Source organism: Thamnophis elegans, chromosome 7 (assembly GCF_009769535.1).
Source record: "Thamnophis elegans isolate rThaEle1 chromosome 7, rThaEle1.pri, whole genome shotgun sequence".
NCBI lineage: Eukaryota > Metazoa > Chordata > Lepidosauria > Squamata > Colubridae > Thamnophis > Thamnophis elegans.
This window is the reverse complement of record NC_045547.1, coordinates 5,290,813-5,311,025: the sequence shown is the minus strand read 5'-3', so window position 1 is coordinate 5,311,025 and position 20,213 is coordinate 5,290,813. Positions and strand designations below refer to the sequence as shown.

The 20,213-nt window shown below is 44.8% G+C and overlaps 1 protein-coding gene across 2 annotated transcripts in view; it reads right to left on the bottom strand.

Annotated features, from left to right (window-relative positions):
* PFKFB3 (6-phosphofructo-2-kinase/fructose-2,6-biphosphatase 3) overlaps nucleotides 1–14,848 on the bottom strand; it is a 42,290-nt gene extending 27,442 nt beyond the window's left edge. For both annotated transcript variants that reach the window (XM_032221228.1, XM_032221229.1), the window contains exons 1-3: nucleotides 14,369–14,848; nucleotides 992–1,117; nucleotides 15–111 (exon numbers count right to left, since the gene is read on the bottom strand). In XM_032221228.1, the coding sequence (XP_032077119.1) occupies nucleotides 15–111; nucleotides 992–1,117; nucleotides 14,369–14,447 (302 nt within the window). In that variant the 5' untranslated portion in view covers nucleotides 14,448–14,848. The remainder of the gene's footprint in view (nucleotides 1–14; nucleotides 112–991; nucleotides 1,118–14,368) is intronic.
* Between the last annotated feature and the right edge of the window lie 5,365 nt (nucleotides 14,849–20,213).

Sequence of the window (20,213 nt, the reverse complement as noted above, 5' to 3'; positions counted from 1 at the left end):
AATTTGAGACTTACCTGCGCACTTTCATGGCCTCCTCATTGTCTGGACGGAAGAAGTTGTAAGAGCTGTAATGTTTCACAGCCTCGCGCCGATACTCCCCCACGTTAAACACTGCAAAGCAGATGAAGATGTCAATCAAAATTCTTATAAAATGTGTTTTGTTTTGCTTTCTTAAAAAACTTTTTGTGCCCTCTTCAGAAGTCCTGGCGGTTCTCCATCCAGAATTGATCCTGCCTGGCTCCAGAAATTAGCCAAGACCTCTTAGATGCTGCAGCCGAGCTGAGCTCATGGCTCACACACCCACAGGTTCCATTCTCGGACGTTAAGGACACCCCACTTCAATAACAGTTGCCACCCAAATTCCATGCAGCTAGTCCTCAATTTGAAACGGTTGATTTAGGGACCGTTCAAAGCTGCAACGGCGCTGAAAAAAAGGTCACCTATGACAGTTTTTCACACTTACGACCATTGCAGCATCCCCGTAGTCACATTATCAAGATTCAGACACTTGGGAACGGGCTCACATTTATGACGGTTGCAATATCCCAGGGTCACGCGATCCCCTTTTGCAACCTTCCAACAAGCTAAGTCAACGGAGTTGCCAGATTCACTTAACAACCGTGTGACTAAGCCAGTGGTTTCCAAACTTGGCAACTTTAAGACTTGTGGACTTCAACTCCCAGAATTCTCCAGTCAGCAGAGCTGACTGGAGAATTCTGGGAGTTGAAGTCCACAAGTCTTAAAGTTGCCAGGTTTGGGAACCACTGGACTAAGCTAATAGCAGCGATTCACTTAACAACCGTGGTGAGAAAGGTCATAAAACAGGACAAAACGCCCCGAATGTCTCGCTTAGAAATGGAAACGTTGAGCTCAACGGTGGTCATAACTCGAGGACTACTCCCCTCAGGTTGAAAGGCCTCAAACTTTGACGCTCGCAAGCAGTTTGATTTCGCACCACCCAATTAAAAAATTTTTTTGGGTCAGAGCTCACCTTTCGTCGGCACGCCAATCCAGTTGAGGTAGCGGGTGAGTTTTTTGGAAATGTAGGTTTTCCCGCGAGCCGGAAGTCCAACCATCACAATTACGGTGGGGGAATTGGTGAGCTGTGGACCACATACTGCAGGGGCCGCAGGAAGAAAGGCAGAAAGAAAGAAAAAAGGATAGTTGAAAAACCTTTTTTTTTTAGTATATTTTATTTTCATTTTCATACACTCACATGTATACACCATACAGTATTAAACAATAATTGCATCAATTCCTCTTGTCGACAATGCCCCAGAAAATAAAAGCCCAATATACCTCTTCCATTCTCCATACACCTCTTTCTTCCACCACCCTCCAATTTTCTATCTTCCCTCCATCATCCCCCTCTACCCTACTTCCCCTCGCCCTCTACCACTCCTCTCTCCAGATCCACTCTCCCCCCTTCCTTTTCGCCTTGCCCCCCACCCTCTCTCCCATCCCTCTCTACCCATCTTTCGTCTTTCCTACTCCTCCTCCCCTCGGTGTATTTCCACTATATGTTAATGTATTTGGCTTAACTATTTTTAAAGAAAAATTAGAGAAAAACAGTATACATGTGAAGTCACATTGCATTGAGATCTAACACATCGTGTCTAGCCGGTGAGATTTGAACAGCCGAACTGCAGAACTGCAGTCAGCTGAAGTAGCCTGCAGTGCTGCATTTAACCACTGCGCCACCTCGGCTGAGAAACCACAGTTTCTCAGCCTCAGTCTTCCTTATCCACAGAATGGGTCTAAACGTCACAAATAACACAGATCAGGTTGATAAAGGCCAAGGACGGGTCACAAAGGAAGTCCATCCTGTTAGATCTGGCAAAAAAAGAATTGTCTTGTGGAGATGACAGGCTAAGAACACATTTAATAAAAATAAATAAAAGGCACATTGCGAATACCATCAAGGAAGGACTTACATTTAATCGCACAATTCATGGGATTGCCCAATTTTAACCTCCTCCTCTCTCCTAATCGAAACCTCTCCTCTTAATCAAAATCAGAGTGTTTATGCAAAATATTTTTTTACGGTGAATCTTGACCAGAGAGCTTTGGTCAAGGATGCTGGTCAAACCACACCCTTTCATCCCCCCCCCCCTTTTTGAAATACATCACTTACAAAGCACAACGCGCTTCGGCAATAAAAACATACACCAGAAATGAAAACTGCCTGGATATCTTATCACTGTTCACCACAAGGTTTTAAGTTTTTCTCTTTAGGCTTCAGCATCACAATGCTGAGTCAATTGTCCTAAAATGATCTTTTCTGGCACAATGCATCAGACTACAACTCCCATCAAGCTCAGCCAGGATGGCTGTTGTAATAGGGCAGCGTTTAATGTGGTTTAGACCAAGAATCTCCAAACCTGGCAACATTAAGACTTGTGGACTTTCATTCCCAGAATTCCCTAGCTAGCAAGTCTTAAAATTGCCTGACTAGGGAATTCTGGGAGTTGAAGTCCACAAGTCTTAAAATTGCTGACTGGGGAATTCTGGGAGTTGAAGTCCACAAGTCTTAAAATTGCTGACTGGGGAATTCTGGGAGTTGAAGTCCACAAGTCTTAAAGCTACCAAGATTGGAAACCCAGGACTGAGAATCATCTTAAAATATTCTTGGGATGTCTAAAGCACCACACGACACACCCACGTGGCATTTAAAGGCCCACCCCATCATTCTCAACACCACTGGCCTTAAAAACTGATCTTTTAAGAATAAGTTAGATTTTAAAAAAATCTGTTGGGTTAAAAAAAAACACCTTGCAATAAAATCTTACCCCGACTACCCTATTTCTATACTTGTTGTCTCATAAATCTAGATTAATGGCTTCGCTAAACCCAGAACTGCCTTCCAATCAAATGTGGGCCTACGGTTTACATTCCTATTGCTTCTGTGTTCCAGTTCAGCCATCCATTCTGAAAAAATATGTTATTTTGGCTTCTGGTTCGTGAATGGCAGTCTAATGTGTCAAAGACTGTTAAACGTGTTCATTGCAGTCAGATTTTTGACACGGCAATGGCAAAGGGAAGCTGAACCACACAAGGCACATGAGACTGTACAATTTGCTTCCATGCATCACTCTAAGCCTGTGATGGCGAACCTATGGCACGCCTATCAGAGGTGGGATGCAGAGCCCTCTCTGTGGGCAGGTGCACCACCGCATGCTTCTCTTCCTGGGTCTGTTGCGCATGCGTGCCAGCCAGCTGGTCTTTTCCGGATTCCGGCATGCACATCACACCGGTCTGGCAGGCATGTACATGCCGGAAACCAGAAGAGAGCAACTGGCCGGTGTGCATACACATGATGGAACCCGGAAGAGCAGCTGGCCGCCATGCGCATGTACACCATCCCAGTGCTCTCTTCTGAGTACCAGCGCACGGAGGTGCATGCTCCAGTTTCTGCACTCCATGCCAAAAAGGTTAACCACCATTGCTCTAAGCCATAATGTGCTTTATAAACCATGATTCATGTAGTCAACGCTGTCACAGATTTAACAAATAGGGAAGGCGAGCAAAAAAACAGTGTGAAAAGGAGCAACGTCAATGAGTATTCCTCACATGGCTGCATCTAAAGCTTTCAAACACCAGGCATGGCATCTACTATTCTTGAATCAACACTGTAAATATTGTTGGATTAGTATAATAAATAACACAAAAAAGTTCATGGGACGGATCTGGGGAATCAAAGATGACACTACTAAGAGTTGGTGAATAATTTATCAAAGGCAAAACAGTAGTGAATAAGCAGTGGTTATTTATATCAAGATTTTCTCCTTGGCACTTTCAATAATTTCAAGACAAGGGATGTGCAACATTTAGTGCCAGTCTCCGAGAAAAGAACACAGCTCACTTCCATTTAGCAAGAAACCTGTTGTAGCCAGCAGGAGATTTGCCTGGAATTTGAATAAAACCTGAATATGTGTAGGCTTTAAACTCTCCGGACTTTTGTTCCTTCCAAAATGCAGCTATTTTGCAAACCAGCAGCCGCGCTAAGCAAACAAGCAGCTTTATTTGCAAGCAAATCCTTTTATAAGCAAGGCTAGGAAGAGAAATCTGAAAAAATTGTTGGAAAAAATCTGTTAGGGGAAATATAATATTCTGCCTTTTTTTTAAAAAAAAAGAATCCTAAAATATTTCCTTTTTCTAGGAGAGGGGTGGGGTGCTCGATTTCTACAGAATCCAAACTGCCAAAGAAAACATCTTTGATCTTTGCATCACACGTAATTTTTTTTAAAAAACAAAACAAAACCCCTGCGTGAAATCTATCTTGTCCTCCCTGGATTATGAAGTTCAGGTAGTGAGATGCTAACCGAAGGGATTAAAACACCCTAAAAGTTTACACTCTACAAAGGAGACAGGAGAAAGTATCAACATTTGAGAGATGGTAAGGAGATATATATATATACAACAAGGCAACAGTAAAAAATGTTGGGTTTCTGTCGTGATGGACTCTTGTGACGAACCGATAGACAGATAATGGAAGCAGTTAGCTTCCTCCCATAATTGGGGCATACCAGGGGTTGTGACACTAATATATATATACATACATATATATATATATATATATATATATATATATATATATATATATATATATATATATATATATATATATATATATATATATATATATATATATATATATAAAAAGTCACAACCCCTGGTATGCCCAAATATGGGAGGAAGTTCACTGCTTCCATTCTCTGTCCATCATAAGAGACGATCCAGACAGAAACCCAATATTTTTACTGTTACCTTTGTTACATTTGTGTTGTATTTGTGCTGATAAATAAATAAAGGGAGACTAGTATAGATCTATTTCAAGCTATTTAGCTCTCATCAGCTAGCCATACCCTTACTGGGATTAGAACCTGTGCTATATATGTATAGCCAATAAAGGAGGAGAACCTTGTGGCTTAATATGTAATACAGCACAGGTTCAAATCCCAGTAAGGGTATGGCTAGCTGATGAGAGCTAAATAGCTTGAAATAGATCTATACTAGTCTCCCTTCATTTATTTATCAGCACAAATGCAACACACACACACACACATACATATAGACACACACACATCCAGATACATCCTTTTATCTTCCTGAAGTTGAGTTGAACAATTGCAATAGTCTTCAAATATATATATATATAGTATTTGTGCTGATAAATAATGTGACTTTATATATATAAATATATATGTGTGTGTGTGTGTTCAAATGTATGTATGTATGTATGTATGTATGTATATTTGAAGACATTATCGTAATTGTTCAACTCAACGTCAGGAAGATAAAAGGATGTATCTGTGCATTAAGAACCAACTTTTGCCCAGCCCTACGTGCTGGGAATCACGCTGCCACTTTTCCCTAACTCCATCCTCAGCCAGCCCTAATGCAGCTCCTGGGATGATTACGTGGTGGACGTGCCGTCTAGCCAAAAACGAATGGATCGCCCTTAGGAATCCTAGCTGAAGCATCACTTCGCAGCCGGGGCCCACCTCTCCCCTGGAGGAGGAGTCAGGGAGTTAGGAGGTGGCATGCAAATACGGCTCACACTCACAAAACTCCAAAGGCATCCAAGGCCAGCTGTGTGTGTGTGTGTGTGTGTGTGTGTGTGTGCGCGCGCGCGCTTGGAAAAGAGAGAAGCCGCCACCCCATTGTGGGTTTTCCATGCTATTTGCATTAGAGATGCTGCACGCAGACTAAGGCAGCTATTTGCCTCCAAGATATTTGCAACTTTCCCTCCTCCCTTTTTTTAAAAAAAATTAAATTAAAGCAGCAGATATGTGTTCATGTAAAGTGGAGTGGAATTCGCTTAGCTGGCTACCCATTCAGGAAAAAAAAAATCAAACCCAGAGAACTGAAATACACAAAGAAGCATCCTGGAAGGACGATTTGAACACAAAAGAAAGAATTTCCTTTGTGGTGAAGCCCCAGGGCTAGGTCTCTGGGACAGCCCCAATTTGCAAAAAAAAATATTGGTGGGATTGGCTGCCGAGCGGAGGCTGTAGATTTAACAAAACCCTCCCAGGGAAAAAGGATAATTTTTGGGGGGGATTCGGACAAAAAAGAATACAGCTTTTCTACAAGGGATCCGGGATTTTTTAAAATAACTTCGCTTTTCAGGATGGTTCTGAATGCCTATAAATCTGATGAGAGATTCTGGTTAGAAAACTCATTCTTCTAAAATAAAGTCTCTACGCTCTTCAGCTCTTCCACTTTTCCTTCTGTGGTCAAGAGGTTTTTTTTTTTTTCCTGTGCCCAAAACCCACTTAACAAAGAGAAAAATCTGAGTAGATCAAGGCAATTTTTGTGAAAAACTTGGAGGAGGAGATGGAGGAGGGGGAACCAGAGAAAGAGGAGATGGAGGAGAGGAGGAGGAGAATAAGAGAAGGAGAATGAGAAGGCGAAGGAGGAGAATAAGATGATGATGAAGAAGAAGGGGACGGAGGAAGGAGGAGAATGAGAAGATGAAAGAGGAAGAGGAAAAGAAGAAGGAGGGAAGAGGAGAAGAAGAAGAGGAGGAGAATGAGAAGATGATGAAGAAGAAGGGGAGGAGGAGGGAGAAGAGAAGGAGAATGAGAAGATGAAGGAGGACGAGGAGGGAGGAGAATAAGAAGATGAAGAAGAAGAAGGGGGAGAAGGGAGGAGAAGAATGAGAAGAAGGAGGAGGAGGAGGAGGCAGGAGGAGAAGAAGAGGAGAACGAGAAGATGAAGGAAGGGGAGGAGGGAAGAGAATAAGAAGATGATGAAGAAGGGGAAGAGGAGAGAGGAGAAGAAGAGGAGAAGAATGAGAAGATGAAGGAGGAGGAGGAGAAGGAGAAGGGAGGAGAAGAATGAGAAGATGAAGAATGAGAAGGAAGAGGGAAGAGGAGAAGAGAATATGAGGAAGAAGGAGGGGGAGGAGGGAGGAGGATAAGAAGATGATGAAGAAGGGGAGGAGGAGAGAGGAGAAGAAGAGGAGAAGAATGAGAAGATGAAGGAGGAGGAGGGAGGAAGAGAAGAGGAGGAAGAGAATGAGAAGGAGAAGGGAAGAGGGAAGAGGAGAAGAAGAGGATGAGAACGAGAAGATGAAGAAGGAGGAGGGAGAGGAGGAGGAGGAGAAGAAGAACAACAACAACTCAATGTTAACTTGATATTTAAATAAACCCAGTTGGTATTTTTCTCTATTGCTTTTGCAAAAGTCATGACTCAAACTGTGTTCACACAACATATTAAGCCAATACCAAACATGCATTAATTTTATCAGAATGACCTGAGCTCTGAAACAAAAAGCAACTGCTTTAAACTTCAGAGAGTATTAAGAAGAAGCTAGACTTATCCAGGACAGTTTGAACTGGTCCCTCTGCATATTTCAAAAGGCTGGATTAGAAGACCTTTGTGGTTCCCCTCTAACTCCACAATTCTATGATTTGGCCCCTTCCTCTCAATGGCCTTGGATTGACACCTCCTAAAAGGGAAGAGAGGATCTGAGCCACAAAAGAAATTCACACCCTTTAGAGTTTAGATAACAACCAGGAATCTCCTTGGCCCGTCCCATTGTTATCTCTAATTCTACTGGCGTTGCAGATAATAGCCATAAAATATTATGTTGTGTTCACCAAAAAGCAGACTTTTCTTATGGAAAGTGGTAGAGAGGACAACAATATGAGGATTAAACAGATCCCGGAATACCAGGGGGATATTTTGATGGGATAGAGAGATTACATTTTTTGCAGTGGAAGTAAAAGACTGAAAATTGATAAAACCAGCCCAGGTACCTTGGCACACTTTTGAACCCAATAATATGTGCAATAAACCATTGTTTCCTTAATGAACACAACTATTTGATTCGCAAATTAGCCAATCTATAAAAGAAGTCCATTGTAGCTAGATGGGCCCAGATTTCTGGGATTTAACTGTCTTTTCAAGTCTTCGATGAATGACAAAAGACTATGAAACTCCCGATTTCTTCCAAGTAAAATAGGAGGAAGATCCATAGGGATTCCCAGGGGAAGTTTTCTTTTAGCACGTTTTCACAAATAACTCAGAGGAGGAGAAAGAGGAGAACAAAGGACAATTTACAACCCATTATTTCTTCTTTTTTTTAATCTCATAACTGTTATTAATAATATGCATTTATAACAATTTTTCCCTACTGTTAACAATATACTTGAAGATTGCTTTTTTAACATCCCATAGATCCATCTTATCTTACAACGGTCCTACTTCTTCCCTCCCTCCCTCTTCCCTCGTTTCTTCTCTCCTACTCCCCTTCCTTCCCTCCCTCCTTCCCCTTCCCTCCTTCTCTCCTTCCTTCCCTCCTTCCTTCCTTCTCTCCTTCCTTTCCCCCTTCCTTTCCTCCTTCTTTCCCCCTTCCTTCTCTCCTACATTCCCTCCTTCCTTCCCTCCTTTCTTCTCTCCTCTCCTTCCTTCCCTCCTTCCTTCCCTCCCTGAGTCACTACAGAAATATTTTCGAGTGTGTTGGTGCCCAGGAAGGATTTGAAAAGGTGTTTTTTTTACCTTCCCCATCTAAGGCTATCCAAAGTTAAATCAAGACTTTGGTTCCAATCAAGGGTTTGCATCATTCCAACAAGTGATTTCCCCACCCCCACTACACACACACAGACACAATTGTGAGCCCTTCCAAGATAAGATAGTGGATAGAACTGCTGGTGACATCTGCCATTCCCTGGGTGGCCTCTAAGGATAATAAAGGGAAGGAGGAAATTGAGAAATAAGTGGATTAACACAGTGTTAAATACCGTCTCCCCACCCAGATACATATCAGGATAGGAAATCAAAAGGGAAATTCTGGAAACGCAATTAAGACAGCATTATAATAAAAAAGGGTTACGGATAGAAGAGAAATATCTTTAGCTCAGGGTTGAAATGTGTAGTAGAGTCCTTGGTGCTCTCTGAGCTGGGCTGTTTCCTTGCAGATGTTTCATTACCAAACTAGGTAACATCAACAGGGCTAGATGGATGATGGATGCACTGATGATGTTACCCAGTTTGGTAATGAAACGTCTGCAAGAAAACAAGGACCCCACCATCGTTCTCCACCACCCCATAAACCCTACTCCCTTCAAGCACTGATGATGTTACTGTTGTGGCCTGCCAGTGGCCAGCACAGCTAATGGCAAATTCAGACAGTGAGGAGGTTGGGGAGGAACATGGGCCAGTCCTAAAGTCTGGGGAAGGCTCTGAGGAGGGCTCTGCTTCGGAGGCAGAGAGGGGGCCAGGGCCGTCTGACAGTTATCAGCTGCCTTCAGAGTCAGACATCAGTGGGGCAGACAAACAGCTGGAGCCTGTTCCCAGTGTGCACATGCGCAGAGCTGCCAGGTGAAGGGAACAGCTAAGGAACAAGGACTGAATTGGGTGGATGGTGAATGGCCCCTCCCATAGGGAATAAAGAGGAGCGAAAGGGGAGGGGAGTTTGCAAGAGACAATTAGTTCAACTCATTAGGGGGAAGATCTGTTCCTGACTTCTTGCCAAGTATTGTCTGCTACAGCATGGCGTTTAGAAGATATCGGCCTGGCAGCTCTCCAAGCCTGATAAAGGTCTGTAGTTGTGAAATCTCATGAAAGATTGTTGGCCGGGACTTTGCTGGAGAGGAATTCCCTTTCACCTAAATAAAAGAGGTTTTATCGGGACGAGGAGTCGGTTTCGTGACCTTGGGAAGCCTAGGGCAGAACAGTTACCTAATTCGGTTCATGAAATGTTTTCAGAAAATCGCCAAGCTCAGAAAGCACCACGGACCCCCTGCAGTCCTCTCGCTCTTCCTCCCTCTCTTCAAACCTCACTCCCTTCTAGCATTGATGACATTACCTAGTTGGGTAATAAAACGTCTGCAAGCTCAGACAGTAAACAACCAAGGCCGGATAGCACCAAGGTTGTTAACTCTTAACGACCGCATAATTCCACCCCCACCCCCCCATGATGATTTATCTATCCTTATCCTGGTCTTTCCACAACAAACTTGACAAAACGTTTCGGGTGGCCTCACTGTTTGGGCCAATCTCCATCTGGTTAGGAGTCAAGGTCCTGTGTGAAAGCAGGAGCCAAGTTCCCCCCTCTTTGGATGAAGAGCTGATGAAAAAGATTGGAGACAAACGCAATTTTCACACTGAGCAGAGTGTATGTATGTGTATAGGGAAGCTGCTGTCACTAAGATAATGTGTGTGTGTGTGTGTGTGTGTATGTAGATACACACACAAATACACACACAATATATATATATGTATGTATATATGTATGTATGTATGCATGTATGCATGTATGCATTTAGAGTTACAACCCCCGGTATACCCAAATATGGGAGGAAGTTCACTACTTCCATTCTCTATCCATCGGCTCGTCATAAGAGACCATCCAGACAGAAACCCAATATTTTTACTGTTGCCTTTGTTACATTTGTGTTGTATTTCTGCTGAACCCCACATAGCACCTTTATTTATTTATCAGCACAAATACAACATGTATGTATGTATGTATGTATGTATGTATGTATGTATGTATGTATGTATGTATGTATGTTGTATTTGTGCTGATAAATAAATAAAGGGAGACTAGTATAGATCTATTTCAAGCTTACTGGGTATGGCTAGCTGATGAGAGCTAAATAGCTTGAAATAGATCTATACTAGTCTCCCTTTATTTATTTATCAGCACAAATACAACACATTTGTAACAAAAGGCAACAGTAAAATATTGGGCTTTCTGTCTGGATGGTTTCTTGTGACGAGCCGATGGACAGAGAATGGAAGCAGTTAGCTTCCTCCCATAATTGGGGCATACCAGGGGTTGTGACACTAAATATATATCTATATCTATATCTATCTATATCTATATATATATAATATAAATAAATATATATATATATATATATATCTAAATAAAGTCTCCCTTTATTTATCAGCACAAATAAAAATAAAACAAACACACACACATACATATACATACATACACACACACACATACATACATACATACATACATACATACATACATATATATATATATATATAAATATATATATATATAAAGCAGCTTCCCTATAGATAAAAATCTGGGCAAAGGTAGGATAAATGAAACCGTGTCAGCCAAGCATCGATGTCCTTTAATCAGCGGTAGAGAGAGCGGGACCGTAGCCAAGTGCTGTGTGGGGTTATCTAATCCTGCCCGTACCTTTCACAACAGCTGGATCCAAGGAAATAAATAAGTGGGCCTTATCACCTGACAGCAAAGGTTCCTTTACCTGGCTCACCTTCATTGCGGTCAAGAGGTTCTTAAGAGGCTGCCCAAATAGCAGAAAAAGTGGCACCCCAAATCACAAAGCAATCACTGGAAGGGGGCGGGGGGGGGAGAGGACCCGTGGCTCTTATCTGTTTCTCAACAAGTAGTCCTTGATTTACACAACCGTTCGTTTAGCGACCAGAGTCACGACAATACAACGCTCATAGCAATAGCAGTTAGACTTATATACCGCTTCATAGGGCTTTCAGCCCTCTCTAAGCGGTTTACAGAGTCAGCATATTCACTTTGCCAATGTGTGAATCGCTTAACAATCGCAGCGATCTGTTTAACGACCGTGCCCAAAAGGTCTTCAAACGGAGCCAAACTCACTTCGCTCCCCAGCTCGCTTAAGGAGTTGCAGAAGTTTTGAGCCTCAATTGGGGAGGGGGGGTCACAAAGGAAGGGCTACTTGTAGTTAAGGGGCTCAAAATCAAACAAATGGGGGGAGGATAGAAGGGGAGGGGAAGGGGCAACTGACCTTTGCAAGGCTGCAGGGCATCTTCCCAACTTGACCACCCCAGAGATGGATAGCGGGCACTTTTTCCTGGCCTCCCCACAGAACGTCTCTGGATCTTGTGGAAGAGAAACACAACCGCCTCCAGAGACCAGAAGGGCTTCCTTGGTGCTCTCCAAACTTGGTGGTTTTCTTGCAGATGTCCTCTTCTACTCTTCCCCTTCTCTTCCTTAGACCATATTCCCTTCTAGCACTGATGATGTTACCCAGTTAGGTCATGAAACGTCTGCAAGAAAACCACCAAGCTGGCAGATCACCAAGGACCCCACAGTTCTCCTTCCCCTTTGCTTCCTCCTTCTCTTCCTTTCCCTTCCTCTCCTCTTTCTCTTCCTTAAACCATATTCCCTACTAGCCCTGATGATGTTACCTAGTTGGGTAATGAAACATCTGCAAGAAAAGCACCAAGCTCAGAGAACACCAAGGACTCCACAGTTCTTCTCCTTCTTCTCAATTTCTTTCTCCTTCTTCCCTTCTCTTCTTAAACTATAATTCCTCCTAGCACTCATAATGTTACCTAGTTGGGTCATGAAACGTCTGCAAGAAAACCACCAAGCTGAGAGAGCACCAAGACCCTCACAGTTCTCGTTCGCCTTTGCTTCCTCCTTCTCTTCCTTAAATCATATTCCCTTGTAACACTGATGATAATACCTAGTTAGGTCATGAAACGTCTGCAAGAAAATCACCAAGCTGAGAGAGCACCAAGGACCCCACAGTTCTTCTCCTTTGCTTCCTCCTTCTCTTTCTCTCCTGTTCCTTAAACCAAACTCCCTCCTAGCCCCGATGATAGTACCTAGCTGGGGCATGAAACGCCTGCAAGAAAACCACCAAGGACCCCCACAGTTCTCCTTCTTCTCCTTTGCTTCCTCCTTCTCTTCCTCAAACTCCCTCCTAGCCCTGATGATAGTACCTAGCTGGGGCATGAAACGCCTGCAAGAAAACCACCATGCTCAGGATGCCCGTCGAGGGACAAACCCCATCCCCCTCACTTTCAATACGGAGGTTCTTCTTTCCTTCCTCCAGCGCGAGGGGCTTGGGAGGGAGGGTGCCGGTTGGGGAAGCCCAAGGCGGGGGGGGGGAGCGAGCCGCCTGCACCGCCCTTCCCCTCCTCCGTGCGGAAGAGGGCTGGCGACGACCCGCCCCTCCCCTCCCTCCGCCATGCGCTGCGTGCCATGCACGGCATCGCCACCGATCCAGCCGGGATGGCACGAGAGGGAGAGAGAGGGAGAAAGAAAGGCGGGGGAGAGAGGAAGAGAAAAAGTGGGGGAGAGAGAGAGAGAGAAAGGAGAGAGGAAGGAAGGGGGAGAGAGGAAGAGAAAAAGAGGGGGAGAGAAAGAAAAGAGAGAGGAAAGAAGGGAGAGAAAGAGGGGGAGAGAAGGAAAGGAGAGAGGAAAGAAGGGAGAGAGAGGAAGAGAAAAAGAGGGGGAGAGAAGGAAAGGAGAGAGGAAAGAAGGGAGAGAAAGAGAAAAAGAGGGGGAGAGAAGGAAAGGAGAGAGGAAAGAAGTGAGAGAGAGGAAGAGAAAAAGAGGGGGAGAGAAGGAAAGGAGAGGAAAGAAGGGAGAGAGAGGAAGAGAAAAAGAGGGGGAGAGAAGGAAAGGAGAGAGGAAAGAAGGGAGAGAGAGGAAGAGAAAAAGAGGGGGAGAGAAGGAAAGGAGAGAGGAAAGAAGGGAGAGAGAGGAAGAGAAAAAGAGGGGGAGAGAAGGAAAGGAGAGAGGAAAGAAGGGAGAGAAAGAGAAAAAGAGGGGGAGAGAAGGAAAGGAGAGAGGAAAGAAGGGAGAGAGAGGAAGAGAAAAAGAGGGGGAGAGAAGGAAAGGAGAGGAAAGAAGGGAGAGAGAGGAAGAGAAAAAGAGGGGGAGAGAAGGAAAGGAGAGAGGAAAGAAGGGAGAGAGAGGAAGAGAAAAAGAGGGGGAGAGAAGGAAAGGAGAGAGGAAAGAAGGGAGAGAGAGGAAGAGAAAAAGAGGGGGAGAGAAGGAAAGGAGAGGAAAGAAGGGAGAGAGAGGAAGAGAAAAAGAGGGGGAGAGAAAGAAAGAAGAGAAGAAAGAAGGGAGAGAGAAGAAGAGAAAAAGAGGGACGAAGAGAGAGAGAGAGATCGCGCGCTCCGCCAACCAGATCCGCCCGCCATGCAACGCCCGGGCTCCGGCAGAAAGATGAGGACGATGCGGCGGCGATTACGGAGCTCTTTGCAAGCGGAGAAAAACAAACCCAAGCCGAGCCCGCTTCGGCGTTGCAAGCCACAGAGTCCCGCCCGGCAAAAGCGCTAAGGAAGCGGCCGCTGGAGACGCTGCAGCGGCATCGGAGGTGCTGCTCCGCGCTGGGCATCGCCGCGGCCCGAGATGCCCGGATCCCCGCATCCCTCCCTCGGGAGACCGGCCTCTTCCCTTTCCCGCGGATCGGCGTTTATTCCCGGCAATCCCACCCCCGGCTTGGCTCAAACCTCCCCTCCTCCTTCTCTCCCGGCTCGGCTTGAGCTGCAAAGCCGGCATCTCCATCGCTGCAAAGCCCGGAATCCAGCCGGGATCCTCCCCTCCTTTCCTCCCCTCTCTCCCTCTTCTCCGCCGGAGCCCCCGACTCACACCGGCGCGGCAAGGTGGGGTGGTTATCCGGGGGCAGCCAAATCTTCTGGATCCGGCTCTGCGTCAGCTCCATGGGCATCTTGGCCGGCCAGGTGTCGGCGCGCTCCGGCTCCACCTTCGTTGCGGATGCGGGGCGGGGAAGGAGCGAGGGAGGGATGGGACGCAAAAAGCGGGCGATCGGTCGGTCTTTGGGGTATTTTTAGGGGCCGGGGGAATCTCCTTCCCTCTGCAAGGATGGAAGGGGAGGCGGGCGAGAGGGAGGCAGCCGCCCAATCGAGCCCTGGCGATCTCGGGCTCCTTCAACTGCCCGGCTTCGAGCCAAGGGAGCTTCCAATCCCTGGGGGAAAAAATGCCCTTGTGGCAAACGAGGATTGGGAGGGAGGGAGGGAAAGCGCCGATCCTGGCTTGATTCCGGGGCTGAGATGGGACGTGGGAAGTTGCACCGGGGCGGCGTGGCCGGAGAAATGAAGCGCGGCCGCCCTTGCGCGGCTTTTTCTAGGAGCCAGCCGGCCGGCACTGTGACGTCACGGGGACGGCCCCGCCCTGGATTCTTTCTCCCCCCCTCCCCACTCCGCCTACAACTCCCCCCCCCCTCGTGCGCAACTGCTGGGAGGGGGGGGGCGGAAGGAGGCTTTGGTTTCCCGCTGCTGCCCCCGCCAGGCGGCTGGTTGAAAGGAAGGAGGCCCGCGGGCTCAAGGATCGTCTCTCGCTTCCCTCTCTCTTTCTCTCTTCCTCTTTTTCTCTCTCTTTTCCTTCTTTCTTTCCCTTTCCCTCTTTCTCAGTTTTCTCTTTCTCTCTCTTTCTCTTCCTCTTTTTCTCTTCTCTCTCTCCCTCCTTCTTTCTCTTCCTTCCTCTCTTCCCCTTCTTTCGATCTCTCCTTTTTCTCTCTTCCTTCCTCTTTCTCTCTCTTTTTCCTTCTTTCTTTCTTTCTCTCCCTTTCCCTCTTCCTCTGTTTTCTCTTTCTCTTCCTTCCTCTTTTTCTCTTCTCTCCCTCCCTCATTCTTTTCTCTTCCTTCCTCTCTTCCCCTTCTTTCTACCTCTCCTTTTTCTCTTCCTTCCACTTTTTTGCTCTTTCTCTTTTCTTTCTTTCCCCCTATTTCTCTCCCATTTTTCTCCCTTTCCCTTTTCCTCCTTTTTCTCTTCCTCTTTTTCTCTTTCTCTCCCTCCCTTCTTCCTCTTCCTTCCTCTCTTCCCCTTCTTTCTATCTCCTTTTTCTCTTTCTCTCTTTCTTCCTCTTTTTTGCTCTCTTCTTTCTTTCTCCCTCTTTTTCTGCCTTTCCCTTTTCTCCTTTCTCTTTTTTCTCTCTTCCTTCCTCTTTTTCTCTTCCTTTCTCTCTTCATCTCTCCCCCCTTTGTCTCTTCCTCTCTCTTCCTTTTTCTGTCTCTCTTCTTTCATCTCCCTCCTTTTTTCTCCTTTCTCTTCCTCCCTTTTTTCTTTGTCTTCCTTCCTCTCTCCCCCTCCTTTCTCTTCCTTTCTTTCTCTCCTTTCTTCTCTGTTTCTGTCTTTCTTCCTTTTTTGCTCTCTCTTCTTTCCTTCTCTTTCTCTCCCTTTCCCTCTTCCTCCTTTTTCTCTTTCTCTTTTTTCTCTCTTCCTTCCTCTTTTTCTCTTTCTCTCTCTTCCTCTCTCCCTCCTTTCTCTCTTTCTCACCTTCCCCGAGTCACTGGGGGAAGGTGGGTCCGTTTAGTGACCGCACAATTCAGTTAACAACTGCAGTGATTCAATGAACAACCAGGGGTTGTAAAATCAGATGCCACTCACTTAACAACTCTCTTTAGCCCTGGAAATTCTGCTTCCAATTGCAATCGTAAATCAACAACCACATGAGCTGTTGCCAAACAGAAATACTGCCATTAAAGTAACGTTTCTCCCAATACTGTTCACCTGCACAGTTCAAGGTATTTCAGTCAATGGGCAAGCGCATGGCTGCATGTTGTGATTGCATTTATGGATACAAAAATGCAATAAATTGCATTAAAGTTAATGAACTTTCATGCTTATGGGGTCTCCTTTTATCAGTCATCTTTCAACAACCCTATAATCCCTTGTGGGATGGAATCTGGGCAGCTGAATGGAGCTGGCACTGTGTTTAATGGCCAGATGCCCTTCCTGTTGCCAATGTGGAGTTTTGTTCAGTGGGACATTTTCTCATTGTGCCCAGAGAGAGAAATATCTGCTTCTACCTAGGATTGAACTCACAGCCACCTGATTGTGAGGCGATAACTCCACCTCTAGGCCACCACACCACTTCCCACCCATTGGTGAAATAAGGAAATTATGAGAATCTTACAGAAATAGGACAGTGCACATGAGGAGGGAATACATAGGCTAACATCTACTGTATTTTTCGGACTATAAGATGCACCATGATTTTGAAGAGGTACATTTTTTAAAAAAGTTTTTGCACTGCATGCCTCCCAAACCTTCTGCATGCCTCGTTTTTTGCAAAAAAATAAAGGGGCATGCAGAGAGTTTGGGAGGCTTGTAGAATGCTCCTGGGGGATGGAGGGGGGGCAAAAAAGGTCCATTTTTTTTGCTCATTTTTGCCCCCCTCCATCCCCCAGGAGCACTCTACAAGCCTCCCAAACCCTCTGCATGTCCAATTTTGCAATGGGAGTGGGGTTTTGGTAGGCCAAAAATGCTGCATTCAGTATATAAGACGCACCCAGATTTTCACTTTTTTGGGGGGAAAAGATGCCTCTTATACTGTGAAAAATACTGTAATTTTATGCCACAAATAGCCAGGTTCACACAGGATGCTATACAGATAGTCCTTGACTTACAGTGATTTGTTTAGTGACAGTCCAAAGTTACAACAGCAATGAAAAAACCTGACCTATGACCATTTTTCACATTATGACCGTCGCAGCATCCATTTCTGTGGTCAAAATTCAGCCGCTTGGCAACTGGCATGTACCGTATTTATGACGATTTAAGTGTCCTGGGGTGGTGGTGGTCATGTGATGTCACTTCAACCAGCAAAGTCCATGGGGAATACAGATTCACTTAACAGACGTGTGACTAACTTAACGACGGCAGTGATTGACTGAAGAATTTTGGGCAAACCAAATTGTTGGAAGTGAACCCCCCCCCCCCCCCAATCAGGCACCTTCCCCCCTATGTGGTGGACATGCAATGAGGCAAAAAGATATTGGAGAATTATGGCTGGAACAAATGGTGGCTGGAACAAATGGTGGGAGATGAAATTCTGTTCAAGCCAGAAATTTTCCTCTTAGGCATCATACCAGAGCGGTATAAGAAAGATGTGCTTTATTTAGTTATCTGTGTATTGGCTGCGGCGCGATTAGTCTATGCGCAGTATTGGAAGGAAGAAAGTATCCCAGCGGAGTTAGACATAACTAGAAAAATCTTGGCTTACCCTAGAATTAAAAAATAAAGGGGAATTGGAATACGATGAAGTTTGTAACAGATTTCATTATTGGCATAAGACAAGGTGACAAAACTGGAACAAATTGTAAATGATGTGATCGGATAGAAGGATGGATAATGTACTACAGTGGTTCCCAAACTTGGCAACTTTAAGACTTGTGGACTTCAACTCCCAGAATTCTCCAGCCAGCTCTGCAGAGCTTAAAGTTGCCAAGTTTGGGAACCACTGATGTACTAAGTAGATTGACAGCTAATGGATGAGATTATGCCTATATACTGATTGTATGGCCATAACATCTTCATTGTGCTGCACTATTTTAAATGCAAAAACAATATCTATATCTATATCTATATCTATATCTATATCTATATCTATATCTATATCTATATCTCTATCTATCTATCTATCTATCTATCTATCTATCTATCTATCTATCTATTATCTATCTATCTATCTAGCTATCATCTATCTATCTATCTATCTATCTATATATATATATATATATATATATATATATATATATATATATATATATATTAGATTTTTACAACCCCTGGTAAACCCCAATTATGGGAGGAAGCTAACTGCTTCCATCATCTGTCAATCGGCTCGTCACAAGAGTCCATCACTATCCCAGTAGGGTATGGCTAGCTGATGAGAGCTAAATAGCTTGAAATAGATCTATACTAGTCTCCCTTTATTTATTTATCAGCACAAATAAAAAACACACACACACACAAACACACACACACACACACACACACATATATATTAAAGAATTTTGGGCAAGAAAGGCTGTCAAACAGGACAAAATTCACTGAACTGCCTTGCTTAGCAATGGAAATTTGGGGTGCTCTTGTGGTTCTGAGGACTGCCTGTTCCATAATACCTGCGTGAATGCAGCCATCGTGGTTTGCAACCTTGTGGCTTGGTGAGTTGTGAGAACCTGACCAAGAATAGCTTATTCAACAAGCAGTGGGTAAACAAATTGGAATTTAGCATCATGTGAGCCTGGAAATAGTTCCCTCCCAAACATTAGTGTTTTCTAGGAAATAAGAAAACTGGATTCAGGAAAAGGGATCGCTGTACAAACTATTTCGGATGGAACATAAATTTGAGGGATTTTTTTGGCTCCGTTAAGTCAAAACTCATCACTCTCCACAAAGGCAGGAAGAAGAAGAAAATAAAAAAAGCCTGCAAAAGGGAACCTGGGAAACGGGAGGAGAGAGAAAACAAGATTATTTATTTTTCTGCTTTCAAAAGTGAGACTTTTTTTTTTTGGTGCAAGAAAACTAGAACAAAAAGGGCTGTGAGTTTCGCTGCGAATCAAAAACGAAGGAAATGGTTTTGAAAAGTTACACATAAGAAAAAAAGGGGATGGCAAAAGGGAGGGGAAAAAACCTCCACATTTTTTGTACTGGGATTTGGAAAGTTTATCAGCGCTGATTACGGCAGCTCCTCGGGGGGGGGGGGGATTTCAAGAACCCTGGTGCAACTTTTAGACCAGGGAAATTTTTCAAGAACTTCCAAGTGATGTCACCACCCTGGGATGGTGGGATTCTAAGATCTCCCAAGAGAGGTCATCTAACTGGACAAGGAATGCCTGGAGCCAATTCCACAGGTGTGAGCTGTTGGTCCAACCTTGTATCTCAAGACACTTGAAACAATCCATTTTTGGAGCTTTGGGACTAAGTGTGGGGGGTGGGTGGGTGTTTGAGACAATATGGGACAGACAGGAGGCGTGCAAGTCACCTGGCATAGCTGGCGCTTTTCCAGGGTAACGTTTTGGATTGCAAAATACAAAAGCCAGTTTTGGTGTAGCGCTTAAGGCATCGGGCTAGAAATTGGGAGACGGTGAGTTCTAGTCCTGCCTAAGTCATCAAAATCAGCTGGCTGACTTTGAGCCAATCACTAGGAGACGGTGAGTTCTAGTCCCGCCTTAGACATCAAAATCAACTGGTTGACTTTGGGCCAATCACTAGGAGGTGATGAGTTCTAGTCCCGCCTTAGACATCAAAATCAACTGGTTGACTTTGGGCCAATCACTAGGAGGCGATGAGTTGTAGTCCCACCTTAGACATCAAAATCAACTGGTTGACTTTGGGCCAATCACTAGGAGGTGATGAGTTCTAGTCCCGCCTTAGACATCAAAATCAGCTGGTTGACTTTGGGCCAATCACTAGGAGGCGATGAGTTCTAGTCCCGCCTTAGACATCAAAGCCAGCTGGTTGACATTGGGCCAATTCCCAGGAGACGGTGAGTTCTAGTCCAGTCTAGTCTTAGGTATCAAAGCCGGCTGGCTGACATTCGGCCAATCACCAGGAGACGGTGAGTTCTAGTCCCAACTTAGGTATCAAAGCCGGCTGGCTGACATTGGGCTAATCCCCAGGAGATGACGAGTTCTAGTCCAGGCATAGGCATGAAAGCCAAGTGGGTGACATTGGGTTCATCCCTAGG